The following is a 16,482-nucleotide window of genomic DNA, read 5'->3' as shown; positions in this document are numbered from 1 at the left end:
CTTTTTTAAATCTACAAAACTTTTCCTCCTTTCAGCAAAAAATATCTTATTAATGTTTCTCAGGTTCAGTATCTGCTCCAATGTCAAGCAACCTGTTCAGAATCCTCCTTGATATTCTCCCAGTTTGTGCTCAACTTCTTGTTTCATATGGATAGCAACAGTATCTTTCACACAACTAGGAGTGATGGGATGGCTTGATAATTACTCACCTGTAAAGAATTTCCTTTCTTATGCAGAGGTTGAATCAAAGGTAATTTACAGGCATCCTATAGTTCTTTCATCTATTCATCTATTGTTTATTTCATTTCAAGTGAAGCATCTGCTGCTGCTTCTTCTTCTGGTGAGAGTTTCTGTAATGGTGCCATTTGAGTGTCTTCTGTAGAATCCTTGTTGTTTTTTAACTTCCGGAAATTGTGTTTGATCTCTTCATGATTTTTTTTTAATTGGATAATTGGTCTTTCACATTTCAGAGGTTCCTTCAAGTATAAATAGTCAGCACAAGGATTTCACAGTTTTTCTTGTTTAATATTGCCAAGGTTCCCTCTCCCTTTTGAAAACAAGATGGAGTGTTTGTGTATTCTTGTAACATCTTTTCAAAATTTCTATAATATTGTCATGGCAAAACCATAATCAGTTCCAAATCTGAAAGTGCAGTCATCAATGAATTACAACAATTAGAACTGAAGTATGTTTATTACTGCCAGAACAGAACTGATGTCCAGGATGGGAAATGCAGTTGTTTACACAAACATCAAATATTCCAGAATAAAGAAACATAAGATGTTTCAAGAATGTTTCAGAGGTGAAAAATACTAAACAACAAAACTGCTAATGGTAGAATCTGAACTGGGACCTGCAGCACAACAGCCAGCTCTGCTAGCCACTATACAACACTGCTTGCATCATAGGTTGCATGCAGTTGATAGTTTAGTTTGTTCTTGTTCAATAGTTCCATGTTATACTTGTGCCTCTCACTGCATATTAGCTTAGCAGTGTGTGCTTACTGTGTGTGATTTATGTCCCAGTGCTCTCCTTATACATGTGTGTGGTACTGTCTCTAAGCACTGAAAATCCCTCTGTGACAATTCACGCAACTTACATAGTGTGTCACCACCATCGTTTGCTGTTTCAGTTCAACTGTTTTACTGTCACCGAACACCACATTGCATCTCTCCCACATTTTGATGTCTTCATCATTAACTATATTCATCATTGCATTTCCTATTTCATCACTTGAGTGTAAGCTGTTCACCATCTTCAAATATGTTTAACATGTTGTTGTTGTTGTTGTGGTCTTCAGTCCTGAGACTGATTTGATGCAGCTCTCCATGCTACTCTATCCTGTGCAAGCTGCTTCATCTCCCAGTACCTACTGCAGCCTACATCCTTCTGAATCTGCTTAGTGTATTCATCTCTTGGTCTCCCTCTACGATTTTTACCCTCCACACTGCCCTCCAGTACTAAATTGGTGATCCCTTGATGCCTCAGAACATGTCCTACCAATCGATCCCTTCTTCTGGTCAAGTTGTGCCACAAACTCCTCTCCTCCCCAATGCTATTCAATACCACCTCATTAGTTATGTGATCTACCCATCTAATCTTCAACATTCTTCTGTAGCACCACATTTCGAAAGCTTCTATTCTCTTCTTGTCTAAACTATTTATTGTCGCATGTTTCACTTCCATACATGGCTACACTCCATACAAATACTTACAGAAATGACTTCCTGACACTTAAATCTATACTTGATGTTCACAAATTTCTCTTCTTCAGAAACACTTTCCTTGCCATTGCCAGTCTACATTTTATATCCTCTCTACTTCGACCATCATCAGTTATTTTGCTCCCCAAATAGCAAAACTCCTTTACTACTTCCAGTGTCTCATTTCCTTATCTAATTCCCTCAGCATCACCCGACTTAATTCGACTACATTCCATTATCCTTGTTTTGCTTTTGTTGATGTTCATCTTACACCCTCCTTTCAAGACACTGTCCATTCCGTTCAACTGCTCTTCCAAGTCCTTTGCTGTCTCTGACAGAATTACAATGTCATCGGCAAACCTCAAAGTTTTTATTTCTTCTCCATGGATTTTAATACCTACTCCGAACTTTTCTTTTGTTTCCTTTACTGCTTGCTCAATATACAGATTGAATAGCATCGGGGAGAGGCTACAACCCTGTCTCACTCCCTTCCCAACCACTGCTTCCCTTTCATGTCCCTCGACTCTTATAACTGCCATCTGGTTTCTGTACAAATAGTAAATAGCCTTTCGCTCCCTGTATTTTACCCCTGCCACCTTCAGAATTTGAAAGAGAGTATTCCAGTCAACATTGTCAAAACCTTTGTCTAAGTCTACAAATGCTAAAAACTTAGGTTTGCCTTTCCTTAATCTAGCTTCTAAGATAAGTTGTAGGGTCAGTATTGCCTCACGTGTTCCAATATTTCTACGGAATCCAAACTGATCTTCCCCGCAGTCGGCTTCTACTAATTTTTCCATTCGTCTGTAAAGAATTCGCGTTAGTATTTTACAGCTGTGGCTTATTACACTGATAGTTTGGTAAAGCTTTCTTTGGGATTGGAATTATTATATTCTTCTTGAAGTCTGACAATATTTCGCCTGTCTCATACGTTTTGCTCACCAGATGGTACAGTTTGGTCAGGACTGGCTCTCCCAAGGCTTTCAGTAGTTCTAATGGAATGTTGTCTACTCCGGGGGCCTTGTTTTGACTCAGGTCTTTAGTGCTCTGTCAAACTCTTCACGCAGTATCATATCTCCCGTTTCATCTTCATCTACCTCCTCTTCCATTTCCATAATATTGTTCTCAAGAACATCGCCCCCTTCCACCTTCCTGCTTTCTCTTCTTTGCTTAGAACTGGGTTTCCATCTGAGCTCTTGATATTCATACAAGTGGTTCTCTTTTCTCCAAAGGTCTCTTTAATTTTCCTGTAGGCAGTATCTATCTTATCCCTCCATCTATCTTAAAATTCTCGGATCCTTTCCAAAAAACACTATTTTCCAAGCTAATCAAGGCCATAAATGCTGTTACATATATAGCATATTTCACACATTCAACTAGAGGTAAGATGTAACCCAAGCAACAATCAGCTCCTCAGAAAATTATATCAGTGTCAGCAGTATCTCTACTGCATGCAATACCCAGAAAAACTGGGAGTAATCACCAGTATCTATCCACCGTCTCATGTGCAACTCCCTGGGTCTTTCCAAGTTATTTTCTAAAAGCCACCTTTTGTTTCCGACTCATGCTTGTGACCGGACTGGAGTAGGTGGTGGTGGTGGTGGTGGTGGTGGTGGTGGCGGCAGCGGTGGCGGCGGTGGTGGTGGCAGGAAGGTGTATGGGATGTGTTGCATCCAGGTCTGTTACAGAGATGTGAGCCATGAGGCAAGGGGTTGGGAGGAGGGGTGGAGTAGGTATGAATAAGAATATTGAATAGATTCAGTGGGCGGCAGAATACCACGGTGCGAGAGGAGGGAATGATAGTGGGTAGAATATTCCTTATTTTGGGGCATGACAAGAGGTGGTCAAAAACCTGGCAGAGAATGTGATTCAGTTGCTCCAGCCCTGTGTGGTACTGAATTGTGAGAGGAATGCTGTTTTGTGGCCAGGTAGTGGACTGTGAGAGGTGGTGGTTGACTGGAGATGTAAGACATGGGAGATCCATTCCTCTACAAGTTTGGATGGCTGAAGAGGGACTGCTCATCACTACGGATGTGATAGCCATGGGTGGCTAGACTGTACAGAAGGGACTTCTTGCTATGGAATAGGTGGCAGCTGTCAAAGTGGAGGTATTCCTGGTGGTCTGTAGATTTGATACAGATGGAGGTACTGACGTAGCCATCTTTGAGGTGGAGGTGAATAGCAAGGAAGGAGTGAGGAATGACCAGGTGAAGCAAATGAGGAGATGGTGTTGAGGTTCTGGAGGACTGTGGATCCGGGTCACGAAGATGTCATCAGTGAATCCAAACAGGTGTGGAGGCTTGGGATTCTGGTGGTTAAGAAGAATTTCTGTAGGTGGCCCATTACAGGTTGGCATAGAGTGGTGTCATGCGGGTGGCCATTTCCATACCACAGATTCTTTTGTAGGTGATTCCTTCAATGGTGAAGTAATTGTGGGTGAGGATATAGTTGGTTATGGTGACCAGAATTGAGGTTGTAAGTTTGGAATCAGTGGGGCATTGGGTAATATAGTGTAAAATAGGACATGGTACTTTGGTACTGTTACTCTTCAACTCAGTGTCTTTACCTTTGTGTCACTGTGCTTGATATTTTATACCATTTATCAAAGAAACTGATCCAATTCCTTCAGTGCCAGGAATGAGGGTTACCACCCTCATTTTTTTATCGACCTGTGACTTTTCTGCCCACATAAGTGGGAACATCAGTATCTTGGAAAATGCAAACCCTGGATGGAAAATTTGTCTGCACTACTGAATGATATGGCTTTGTAACATGTTTTTTAAAGACTTCATCCAGTTATTATCCCTATCAGTGTACCATGTGACCCATTGAAAAGTGTGATATTGCCACCAGCAGGGCAGCACTGATTTACACACTTATCAGTGAAACTTGCTACAAACCTAGCTCCTGATCACATTTTTAATTTGATGTTAATAGGACTGCCTACACTTATGTACAGTATCCCACACTGCCCTTAAAGCAACGTCATAGCACACACACTGGCTGGCTGAAATTAACACGGTAAGTTAGTAAACATCACTCTTTACTTAGCACCTGACAACCAGAAGGAAACAATACTGACTAAATCACTCAGAAATTTCACAATTTCTGATAGCAATGTTGTACTGTATTTCATTTCAGTAAACAAACATCTTGTATTTCCATTTACACACAGTTTCCAAAACATCCGAAACGAAACAGGGTTTAAGATGTGAAACAATTACATGTGTAAAAAGGAGTCAAAAATATTCTACCAACAGAACAATGAAACAGGGTTTTACATTAAAATCTTTATTGCTTTTGTATTAATATTTGAAAAGAGTAAAATTATCACCTTCTCACAGCGCAGACTACACTGCATAGCCTTGTCTTTCTGAGCAAAGTTCTATCATCTTTCTTTAGTACTGATCCATATTAAAAACATGTAAAACTGCTTCTAAATTCTTTTACTTCTAAATGAGTATAGGAACTGTAAAATTCAAACAAATTCTATGATTTACCAAATGTTCTAAAACCAACTACTTTCCTAAATAGATTACATATGGAAGAAGTAACATTTCTTTCTACAGGTACTTATGCAAATGGGCTATTTGTTAACAAATTTTCTATAGCAAAATTTGCTAAAATGTAATACTGAGTCAAACCAGTAACAGAATATGATATAGCTGGAGTTGTTAAATAACAAAGAAATTCTCTCTCATTACGAAAAACTTTGCAATTATACTGTCGTTTGTTTTCACTCACATATAGCGCTGCTGTATAAATGTTTGACCCAAAAATATCACAATGCTCTTTTCATGTATGAAAAATTAATAGCAATAATTTACTGTAGACATTGGTTATGGAACTTGAAATACAAGCCAATTCTTTGTTTAGCTTGTTTTACAGTCATAGCAAATACCATTGCTGAAAACTGCAGAAAAAGGAAACACTGAATTTTTAGCAAATCTAAAAAATAAATTACATTTTCATAATTAATAGTCCAGTTTCACATAGAAATGGATAACACACATATTGTACAAGAAATAATATGTAGAGAAGATCCATAGAGATCTATTTTGAAGTAGTTAACATATGTTATATTGAACACTAGAATTAATAAACTTTATGAATAAAAAACAATTTTGTAGGAAGGCCTCTCTGTCAGATGAGAAGCAACTAATATCACATCTATCACTTAAAATTGTAAAAAGGAAAGTAACCTTAAAAGTTATCAGTCACTGACACAAAAATTAAAGTCACAACAGGCAATAACTTACATTTAAGTTGAGTTAAAATGTTGCACACAGTTCCATCAGTACATTGAGATACACTGCACTTCGAGACCCTTCGGCACTATAAAAATCACATTGTAAAATATCCCACATTCAACAACAGTATACTTCAACAATCTAAATGTATAGTAAACGCATTGTTTGGCAGGAAGAATCTAACAATAAGGGCACTTCAGAATTGTACAATACAAGAAATACTGTTACAGAACAACAAATTCAGCATCAGGAAAAGTATTTACATTTGTTTATGCAAAGTCATACCCAGTGACAAAAGGGAAAATATGTTAACAGTTAAATAAAACACCTGACTGCAGGCAAAACAGACAGCTTCATTCAACAGGGATACATAAGTTGTCTGTGCCTATATTTACAAGATTCTTCAATTAAAAGAACTGTGTTACTAATGGCAAGCAAAGTAAAGTCTACAGGCACACCTCATCTCTTCAGTCTTATCTGCTAACAACTGGGTACCTAAAATATTTGGTATATTACTAATCCTACAAAGATATAAACTAATTCGTCTCAGCAATCAGACGTTCCTAAACAAATAACCACTACGAAGACCAATTTTACACAATCTAATGTTTTCAGATAACTAAAAACAGACAATGCTCATGACCTGCTGGCAATTACCGATGCTCATCACCTCCTCTAACTTTTTTAAAACTGTCATTGTAAATATATCACAAAAATATGTGGTAAAAATCTTTAACAAAACATAGCAAATGCCTGTAAACATGGCCACTGATGACACAGCCCTGCACAGGGTTAGCTGTTGATTTTGTCACATTCAAATTTTTTTTTTCTGTAGATCACAGGAGTTGCAAAGAAATTACTTTTAGCAAATACTTATTGTGAATTGAAATCATTACACATCTTCATTGATGCAACCCACTATATTCCTATGATCAAGACAACTTGTTACAGTTTAGAACAAATTCAAAATGATAAAATTTCTTCATCTTGAACTTGGTACTTATTAGACCATGTTATATACAGCAATAACATCAAAATATTGCACTCTAAATACAACAATAATCTTTATTTTAAAATTTACTGCACAAAAAGAGATAAAATTATTTTAACATTTAAATTCATCACACTGTCATTAATTGAGCAGGAACTGGAAGGATAAGTTTATTTACATCTGTAAAGATATATTAAACATTCACATATGGAAGAAACCCTCAAAGAATCACTGACAAACACATACAGCGACAATGTGAATTTAAAAATTTCATTCATCACAATAGAGAAGAAATATGCATAGACCAGTAAGGATAAAAGCAGTTTCATCAGCACTGACACTATCACAAAATGACCACTGAAATAAGTATCTTCTTTCACTTCACAAACATTCATCTCACAACAAGTAAGGAAGCATTAGGAGCAAAAACTTAAAACACTTAACACTCAAATTCGCAGAAAAATATGCAACTTTGTTAAAATAAATTAATACTCCATTAACTGATAACTATAAGAAGTTTATCTGGGACATTCTGATAATCAATATGGGATAAGAGCTGAAATGGAACACTGAAATTGCTTCAGCAAATTGTGAACATGCTTCAAACAATCTGAGGAGAGGGCAGTTAGCAAAACAAGTAATACAGCAAAGCTGCAGTCACACAACGAGGCCTCGCCTCTCATCATCTTCATAGATCATTCCTGGAGCACCTACAGTAACAGTCGTAGCTGATCGTGGTGGGGGTCGCGGAGGCAGCCTCGGTGGTAGCTGCAGTGGAAGAGCTGGAGCAGCTGTGGCAATTCCACTCATTTCATAGTTCCCCGAGTCAGAGCAGTCTGACAAAGTTGATGACTGAGGCTCTGTGTCAGACAGGTGGTAGTTGGGGGGTGCCGCCTGCAAGAAGAAAGAGCACAAGGCAATGAGGTTTATTTCCATATTTTATCATTACACGAACAGCTAATTCAAAATAAATCACATAAAATACTTTATGTTACAATACAAATGTATACCCTTCCTTTGCAGTCACTGGGGGGAAGGGGGGGGGGAGATACTGTTTCCAGGGGTAGTGTTCTACCCTCAGTCCCTAATTTGTAGAAACACGAATACATGTATAAAATAAGTTAAATAGTATATTTCTGATGCACTCTACTTTATTGAGAGAACTGAAAAGCCTGTGCAAACAATATACCTGTCCTCCACACAAAGTCAGGCTGTAAAACACTTCAACAAAAACTATGTTAGATTATTTTAGTTGCAATTAGTTCTACAGGCATTATAAATATCTTGAATGATGTCAGTTTGCCACACTGGCTGTTATTGTTAGATTTAAGCCATCTTCTTATTTTATATATTGATCACTACTACATAGTTACACCAGGACAGCCATTCTTAAGTGTGAAGTGTAATCCTATAAATGCACATACATGGGTGAAATGGAGGCCATATTTGAGGGGGGAGTGAAACAGGGTTGTAGCTTGTCCCCTTTGTTATTCAGTCTGTACACTGAGCAAGCAGTAAAGAAAACCAAGAAAAAATCTGGGAAATGAATTAAAATTCAAAGAGAAGAAACAAAAACTTTCATATTTGCCATTGTAATTCCATCAGAGACGGCAATGACTTTGGAAGATAAGTTGAACTGAATAGAATATAGGTCATAAGATTATCATCAACAAAACTAAAACTAGGATAATGGAATGTAGGAGAATTAAATCCGATGATGCTGAGGGAATTACACTGTGAAATAATACACTAAAGGTAGTATATGGATTTTGTTATTTGGGTAGCAAAATAAGTTACAACAGGCAAAGCAGAGAGGTTATAAAATGCAGACTAGCAATAGCAAGGAAAGTTTTTCTGGGGAAAAAAGGGTTCTGTACAAACTTAATCATGTATATAGATCATTCATCTATCACAGGAATCAAGAATCTCAGCAATTAATATAGGAGAGACATCGGTCCCAAGAATTCCAAGACTTTTGAGAATTTTTTAGCTTTAAGTTTAAATTTTTGTGTAATTTTGCATTTGCTACTATAATTTTTTATTAATTACATTAATTTTGGAGTTAAATTAATGTAATCTGCTAACTAGCAATTTCAGATGGGTTTACTTTGTGTTCCCTCATCCCTGTTTTGATTCCTGGTATAAGATTTGATGGAAGTCTCCATAGAAGAAAATCGTACAGCCAGCATAGGGCTATTGTTGTTAACACAATTGTCGAATTGTTCTGTGGAATGCTTCAGTGGAAATTTTATAGGATACCAGAACCTCGCCCCAAACAACAAAAGTGCAATCCCACATCAGTCACCAGTACTACTTTGCTCTGAAATAGTAAAGATGCTCTACATGTCGTAGGCATAGTGCGTCAGGGAAAGTTTGTATGCAGAATGAGCAATTTGTAAAGGACATGCAATGCTAGTGCTGGCTTGGCGCTTTAGTCGGGTGTCCTTATGCCCATTAGCATTAGATGGCAAGGCCCGGTTTTCACAGTTGCAGAGGCATTCAGTTCATTGTAGCTCAGGCAATTAGTATGAAATATTCATGAATCATATACATAAACCTTCCTCGTGAATCACTCTACCTATTACTGAAAACCAGATCAAAATCCCTACAGAAGTTCCTGAGATTTTTGTTGGATCATGAATGCAACAGAAGTTTGTTATGGCACAAAATATTTATTATGTGATGTACTTACAAATTAACATGTTTTGGATTCTTTCCTTTACTTGTACTGTGAAGCCAATGGTGTTGCCACAGCATAACATCGGTTTCCGTCAGATCACCAAAGTTAAGTGCTATTGGGCTTGGCTAGCACTTGACTAGGTCACTGTCAAGGTCTGGCAAGTGCTTTTGGAAAGCAGGGTGCACTCAGTCCTTGTGTGGCCAATGGATGGGCTACTTGATTGAGAAGTAGTGGTACTGGTCACAAAAACTGACAACAGCCAGGAGAGTGGTGTGCTGACCACATGCCCCTCGGTATCCACATCCAGTGACACCTAAGGGCTGAGGATGATATGGCAGACTGTCGGTGTCGTTGGGCCTTCAAGGCCTGTTCAGACAGTGTTTGTTTGTTTGTTTGCTCTGTGAAACCTTACTTCTTGCCACATTCAGGACCTTCGGTCAATGATAAATACACTATTGGTTTCAATGAGCAAGTTAGTATAAAAAAATGGCTCTGTTCTGTGTGGAATATAGAGTCTTACCAAGGTAAAATGAATCTGATAAACAGTAAAGACAAGAAGCTTTTTGAAATGTGGGGCTACAGAACAATGCCAAAGATGAGATGGGTAGATAAGATAACTTATGTAGATGAGATGGATCTTATTGAGGAGAAATGAACACGCCGGGATTAAAAAAGAGAGAGGATACACTCTTCTGCATCAAGGAATAGTTAATTTGATAATGGAGGGAAGTTTGAGGGTGAAAACTGCAGAGGAGCACAGGACACACATTCGCGTGGATATATGATACAGACAGTGGTTATGCAGAGATGTAAGAGACTTGCGCAAGATAGGCTAGCATGAGAGCGGCACCAAATCAGTCTTCGGACAGAATACCACAATGACAACAACAACAATAAAACTTGATTTCGAAAGGCATAGCAATCAAAGCAATGTGTGGAAGAGAGAAGTTGATGTAATCAGCCATAGAGGTTAGGGTATGCAAAGGGAATTATTCTTATTGATTAAAACTTCAGTTTTCTTTGTTCCTCTTGTTTCCTTTTTGCCATTGGCCTCAGAGTCAAAGTTTTAAGTTTCCATTCCTAGTTGGCATTAGATTTTTTTCCTTGGCACTAAATCTGACTTACCTTCATCATGTGTTATGTATGTGAAAAATGCCATGTTCCATCACAGTTAAAGTGTTAATTCCTCTCTCTGATAACAATGATTAGATGGATCAAATCCGAAGTTGGAAAAATTTACCAGTGAAACCTAGTCGACTGCTATTGTTCACAAACCAATCTATGGGTTGATAATGCCTTTACTTTTATATTATTTAGAATTAATTTTGAATTTTTCAGCAGCACAAATCACTCTACAAGTATCAAAGACTGATATTTGCCAATAGCACTACAATATTTAGGTTAGAACAAAGTTATTATACCTCACAAACTGTCTATATCAATAAAAGTCAAAGATAGTAGCCTACCTACTTGAATTAACTCCCAAGGAGACAAGTCCTTGAAGTTCATGTATTCGCAGGTGGGATGGGGCCCATCTAGTTTAAAAAAGAACAAAGAAAAAGAAAAGAACAAAGAAAAACAATAATAAAAAAGTGTTTGATATAAAATAATATGTAAAAAATTAATGTCAAAATATATGAGATTCAAGAGCACACACACACACACACACACACACACACACACACACACGAGTGGACAGAGAGAAGAAAAAAGACAGGGCCTGGAAGTGACGATGGACTAAAAGCCATGACTCACAGTACACCCCCAGTAGCTAAAGTACACTGCAGTAGTTAATCATTAACTCTTCAGAATTTCAGTTCTGACAAGTCGCTTCTGTGCCTCAAATCCCTGCTAATAGAGGCACTGCAGCAAGTTCTGTTTCCCCAAATGTAAGCAAGTTCTGTTTCCCCAAATCTTACAGATAAAATTACTGCTTATGGCAATCTCTCTGTGATATAGCTGGAAAAAAGATCAATTTTTCCTTTATTTTTAAGTAATTTTTTAACTCTTTGAAACTGATATTTCGTCTCAGGATATTTACAATAGTATAGTTTTTAGAGTATGTATTGTGTGTGAGTGCAGGTTGTGTATATTTTGTAGCCACGACAATTTTACCTTCAACTAACATTTCATGTTTTATCTTCGTTTCCTCCTCAATCACAGAATCTTAAGACCTATCCAAAAGTTCATTAATTCATCATGTTCTTTAATTCCCACCGTGAAGCAGAACATTGAGAATGTGGCTCAAGTCTTAGTACGCATTAAACTGAAGTGGCAGTCAGATTTTAATGTTGTGGATTGTATTATAATTAACTATGGAAAATTGCTGTAAGCTAGTTATACTCATACTGGCTGAATTCAATATTGTTTCACTTATTCATAAATCATCTTCCACATATCCCATAATGAAAGATAGCCTTCAAGAAAGTGGAACAAATCAAGCTGCACAATAAGAGGGAAAAGCAGCCACTGCAGGCAGCCTATCTTAAGTATGGCAACAACATATTAAGACTGGTGCTAATTTTTTTGTGCTGAATTAGGGGAATTACTTGTAGATTATTTTACACATGTATGCCATGAGAAAAGCAGCTACTTTGAAAAAAAATCCACTGCTCATACACTTAAACTTCTCAGCTTTTGCTTTTAGCTACTACTTCATACCAAGCATTTATGGAACTTTACTCATTTCAGAGACATCTATTAGTTGTCCATATACTGAATAAGTGAAGAAACTGTTTAATATGAACACTAGTGTTACATGGAATTTAAATCTTCAAATCTAGACATACCATCAAATTATAAGACTGGGCAATAAGACACTCTTTAACCATGTTTTTGATAATCTGGGGATTTTCAGTTTTCTGCCTTAAGCTATTGGCAACCTTTTACAAACTTTTACACCAGAATATAGAACTCCAAGAAGAACTGCATCAACACAAGATGATTATATCTAACTCCATTCTGAACTGTAGATAACAGTATATATCCTGTCCGGAAATTATTTTTACTTTCAGTACAGTGGTTGTGAAATTCATATTTCATTCTAAATTTACTCTTGCTGTTAACCACAAACACAATTTTGGGAGTAATTACATCGACACATAAGTGTAAGAATTTCAAGATACCTAAAGATGGTTCTGCAAGAGGTTTGTTATCAGCTTCACCCATATTTTTAATGCATGCTTCTGTGGAACAAATAATGGCTTTTTCCCTGTCAGCAGTATTGCTCCAGAAAATTATGTCATAGGACAGTACTAAATAAAAGAATGTACAACATTTTTCATTTAGTTTCACCCCTATAGTATTATATATTAATGTGATCTGATTTCCATAGGTAGGATATGACTAATGCCCTACCATACCATTTTAATTTAGCTATTAATATTTTATGGTCTACACAGTTGAAGTTCTTGTTAAGGTCACAGAAAATGTGAACAGATCAATTTTCCTCAGTTCACTCTACCAGAACTGTGTATATTTTAATACTGCCTGTGAAGAGAAACCTTTTCAAAAGCAAAAGGAACTGTTACTGAAGAGTTGTCGGATTGATGGATCAATATTTTGTGATAAACTACTTTCTCGAGAAATTTTGAGAACACAGGATGGAGGGAGATTGATCTATAATTAAAGATCACTTATCTGTCTGCACTTTTATAAATGAAAGCTGCTACTGCACACTGCATTTCAGAAAACGCACCTTGACTCTTCAATTGTTTATAAACTCAAGGAGGGGGAGAGAGAGGGGGTCCTATCAAATCAAAACAAGATTTTTGTACTTTGATTAAAGTACCATTATAATCAGAAGAGTTACAATGTTTCAGTAACTTAATGGTTTTTGCAAAATCTCAACAGTTCATTTGGGAAAACTGACCTCTGCTGCTGGAGTATGCAATGATTGTCTAAGTAAATCTAATGTATCTGCTTCCAAACATCCATTTTCTCTTCCATATAGTTGCAGCTAATGTTATGAAGAACTCACTGAACATAGTGGACAATGGTTTGAATGTAAGATAATTTTTCTCACTACTAGTGTCAACATGGGACTGAGTATCATTTGCATTGTCAAGTTAATTCATTTCATGCCTAAGAACGCTCTAAGCAGCCATCACTTTTTCCTTGAAATTTCAGTCTTTTGTGCATAGAGCAAGGTTTTTCACTTTCTGATGCAATCGGTCTGTAAAGGAGACAGTTTACATAACACTTGTTGGACCCATCTTAAAATGTTGCTCACGTTTGTGGAAACCATACCAAATAGAATTAACAGAAGGTATTAAATGTATACAAATAATGGCACCGCAATGGGTCACGTTTGTTTGACTCATGGGAGAGTATCATAGAAATGCTGTAAAACCTGTATCAGCATAGGCTTGAAGAAAAGAGGCCAGTTATTTGTTGAAATAATTCTTACAAAGTTTCAAGAACCATTGTTAAGTGAAGAATCTAGGAATATTCTTCATCCCCATATGTATTACTCCCACAGGACCCAATTAAAGTGTTCACAGAAGCATTTCAACAGTCCTCCTTTCTGTGCTCCATACGCAACTGGAATGAGAAGCTGCACTAAAATGTGATACAATGCCAAGTACTCTCCACCGTGCACTTCACAGTGGTTGCATAGTACATATGTAGATGCAGATTCCATAAACAACAACATTTTTATTTTGATACTTAGTAGATTCCCCATTTTTCTTGCTTTCTTCTAATAGGAGATTGTTGAAACATATGCACTTGAATACAGAACCACAGACTGAACAATACATATGGAGACTATTAGTACTTTTCTGTAGTTAAACTACATTGCTCAAGAAAATAACTGCACACGGCAAATAGGATCGAATGTAAGACAGTATTATTGTCTTCAAGTCAACATACTGAGAGAGGTACCTAAATGTAAAACTTGCTGACTTGAGTTTCTTGATTGGTATGGTTATCAGAATACAATTAGACTTTGAGCTGGAAATTCCTGCTAATAATAAAATTATATATTAAACCGTTGAAACTTTTCCAGTATGTAGATAGCCACTAGAGGGTGGGACTGCTTATCATTTGGAGCTCCATTAGGCAGGTGAAGGAGCCCCTCAGGGAAACAGCAGGTAGGTTGTGATAAAAGGCCAGTATCCATTCTGCTTGCATACGGTGGGGATGGAGGAAGGAGGATGTAATGTCACATCGAAGATATGGAGAGACACTTCCAACAGTGACTGAGTGTAGCTGGTGCACCAGGCTGCAAATCAAGGCTCATGTTGGCATAAATGATGCCTTTTTTTCTGGGCTCAGAGACCATCCTTAGTTCCTACAGGTGTCCGACTGAAGCTTTGGTGAAGACAACCAGCCTCTTAATGTTTTGCAGCATCGATCCTAGAACTGATCATGGTCCTAGGGTTTGGAACCAAGTTATACCAGATGCCCAAAGAATTCACTGACTATCTTGATGTGGATTTCTTGACCTCTGCTACAGGGCAGAGAATTGTACAACTCACATGAATATATCAGGCATGCAGTACATGCAGGAGGTGGCTACTAGGATAGCGGAGGATATGTGGCATGCACATCTTGGCTTTTTAGGATAGAGAAATCCCGCCACAGGCCTGATAAGGTGCGCTTGAGTTTCAGTCATGGAAGAAAACTGTCCCCATTAAAGAGAGTATCATTCACTGTGGCAGATCAGAAAAAGAAAATGTTAATACAGTATCAGTTAACTGCTGGAATGTCTATAAAAAGATTCCAGAACTTGTCTCGCTCATAAATGATACCAATGCCCACAGGGCCATAAAAATTGTGATAATACTAGGTGTGCCAGGAAAGCCTGGTGAATGGTCTCAGAAAAATAAAGGAAACATGAGTTAAAAAAAAAGCACCTTTACTATCATAACAGAGCAATCACTATTAGCTGCAATTCACTTCTGAGCTTGATTGCAAAGCTGTCAGAAACGGTCAGCAAGGACTTCTTGTAGAATCGCTCAAAGCACTCTAATCATGCACAATGTTTGCAAAGTGTATGCCTTTCAAGGTTAATTTAAGGTGGGGAAACAAAAAGAAGTAAAAGAAATTGTTCCTCTTCTAGCAGCAGTAGGTTGCTGGAGAAGAAAAGCATACCTAGTGATTAGAAAAAAAACCACTATTCCCATTTTCTTGAATAGCCACCTAACAAATGCACAAAACTATAGGGCTATATCTCAGTCTGTTGTAGAATTTGGACCATGTTTTATGCTCACATACAGTATTACGACATTTCTGGAGATCAATTATCTCTTCTGTGTGAATCAACATGGGTTCCAAAAACAATGATAATGTGAGATCCAGCTTGCTCCATTTGTTCACAATACCCAGAAAGCAACAGATACTAGCATCCAAGTTGATACCGTCATGTTTGACTTCTGGAAAGTTTCTGCACTGTTGCCTAATGAACAAAATATGAGTATATGCAATACCAGACAAGGTGTGATGATTGGACTGAAGAGTTTCTAGCAAACAAAGCACAGCGTGTCATTCTAAACACAGAGATGTAAAAGCACTTTGGGCATGGCCCATGAGAGTATTATAGAACCATTATGATTTTTTTTAAGGTCTTAAGTCCCGTGACACTTTTCATGGGTGATGACGTTATGCACAGAAGTAGCAATGTTAGAAAACTGTACAAAATTCAGGAAGTCCTGCAGTAGATCAACTCTGTGTAGGGACTGTCAGTTGATCTTCAACACAGACAAATGTAACATACTGTGAACACACAGACAGAAGGACCATTATTGTATTTCATAACTACTTATTATCGAGTAGAGGATGAAAACAGCAACAGAGTAGTGTGCAGTAAAGACCAGTGGCCTTTTTTGAAACAACTGTTTTTCTCCTGTATGTACGTAA

General features: G+C 37.5%; 1 protein-coding gene across 1 annotated transcript in view; it reads right to left on the bottom strand.

Annotated features, from left to right (window-relative positions):
• Positions 1 to 4,975: 4,975 nt before the first annotated feature.
• Positions 4,976 to 16,482, bottom strand: part of LOC124605175 (leucine-rich repeat-containing protein 15-like) — a 51,596-nt gene continuing 40,089 nt past the window's right edge. Inside the window, exon 4 of the mRNA XM_047136687.1 lies at positions 4,976 to 7,835. Within this exon, the coding sequence (XP_046992643.1) occupies positions 7,599 to 7,835 (237 nt within the window). The 3' untranslated portion in view covers positions 4,976 to 7,598. The remainder of the gene's footprint in view (positions 7,836 to 16,482) is intronic.

The sequence above is a fragment of the Schistocerca americana genome, chromosome 3 (genome assembly GCF_021461395.2).
Source record: "Schistocerca americana isolate TAMUIC-IGC-003095 chromosome 3, iqSchAmer2.1, whole genome shotgun sequence".
Classification (NCBI taxonomy): domain Eukaryota; kingdom Metazoa; phylum Arthropoda; class Insecta; order Orthoptera; family Acrididae; genus Schistocerca; species Schistocerca americana.
The sequence above is the reverse complement of the archived record's forward strand: the minus strand, read 5'-3'. Positions and strand labels throughout refer to the sequence as shown.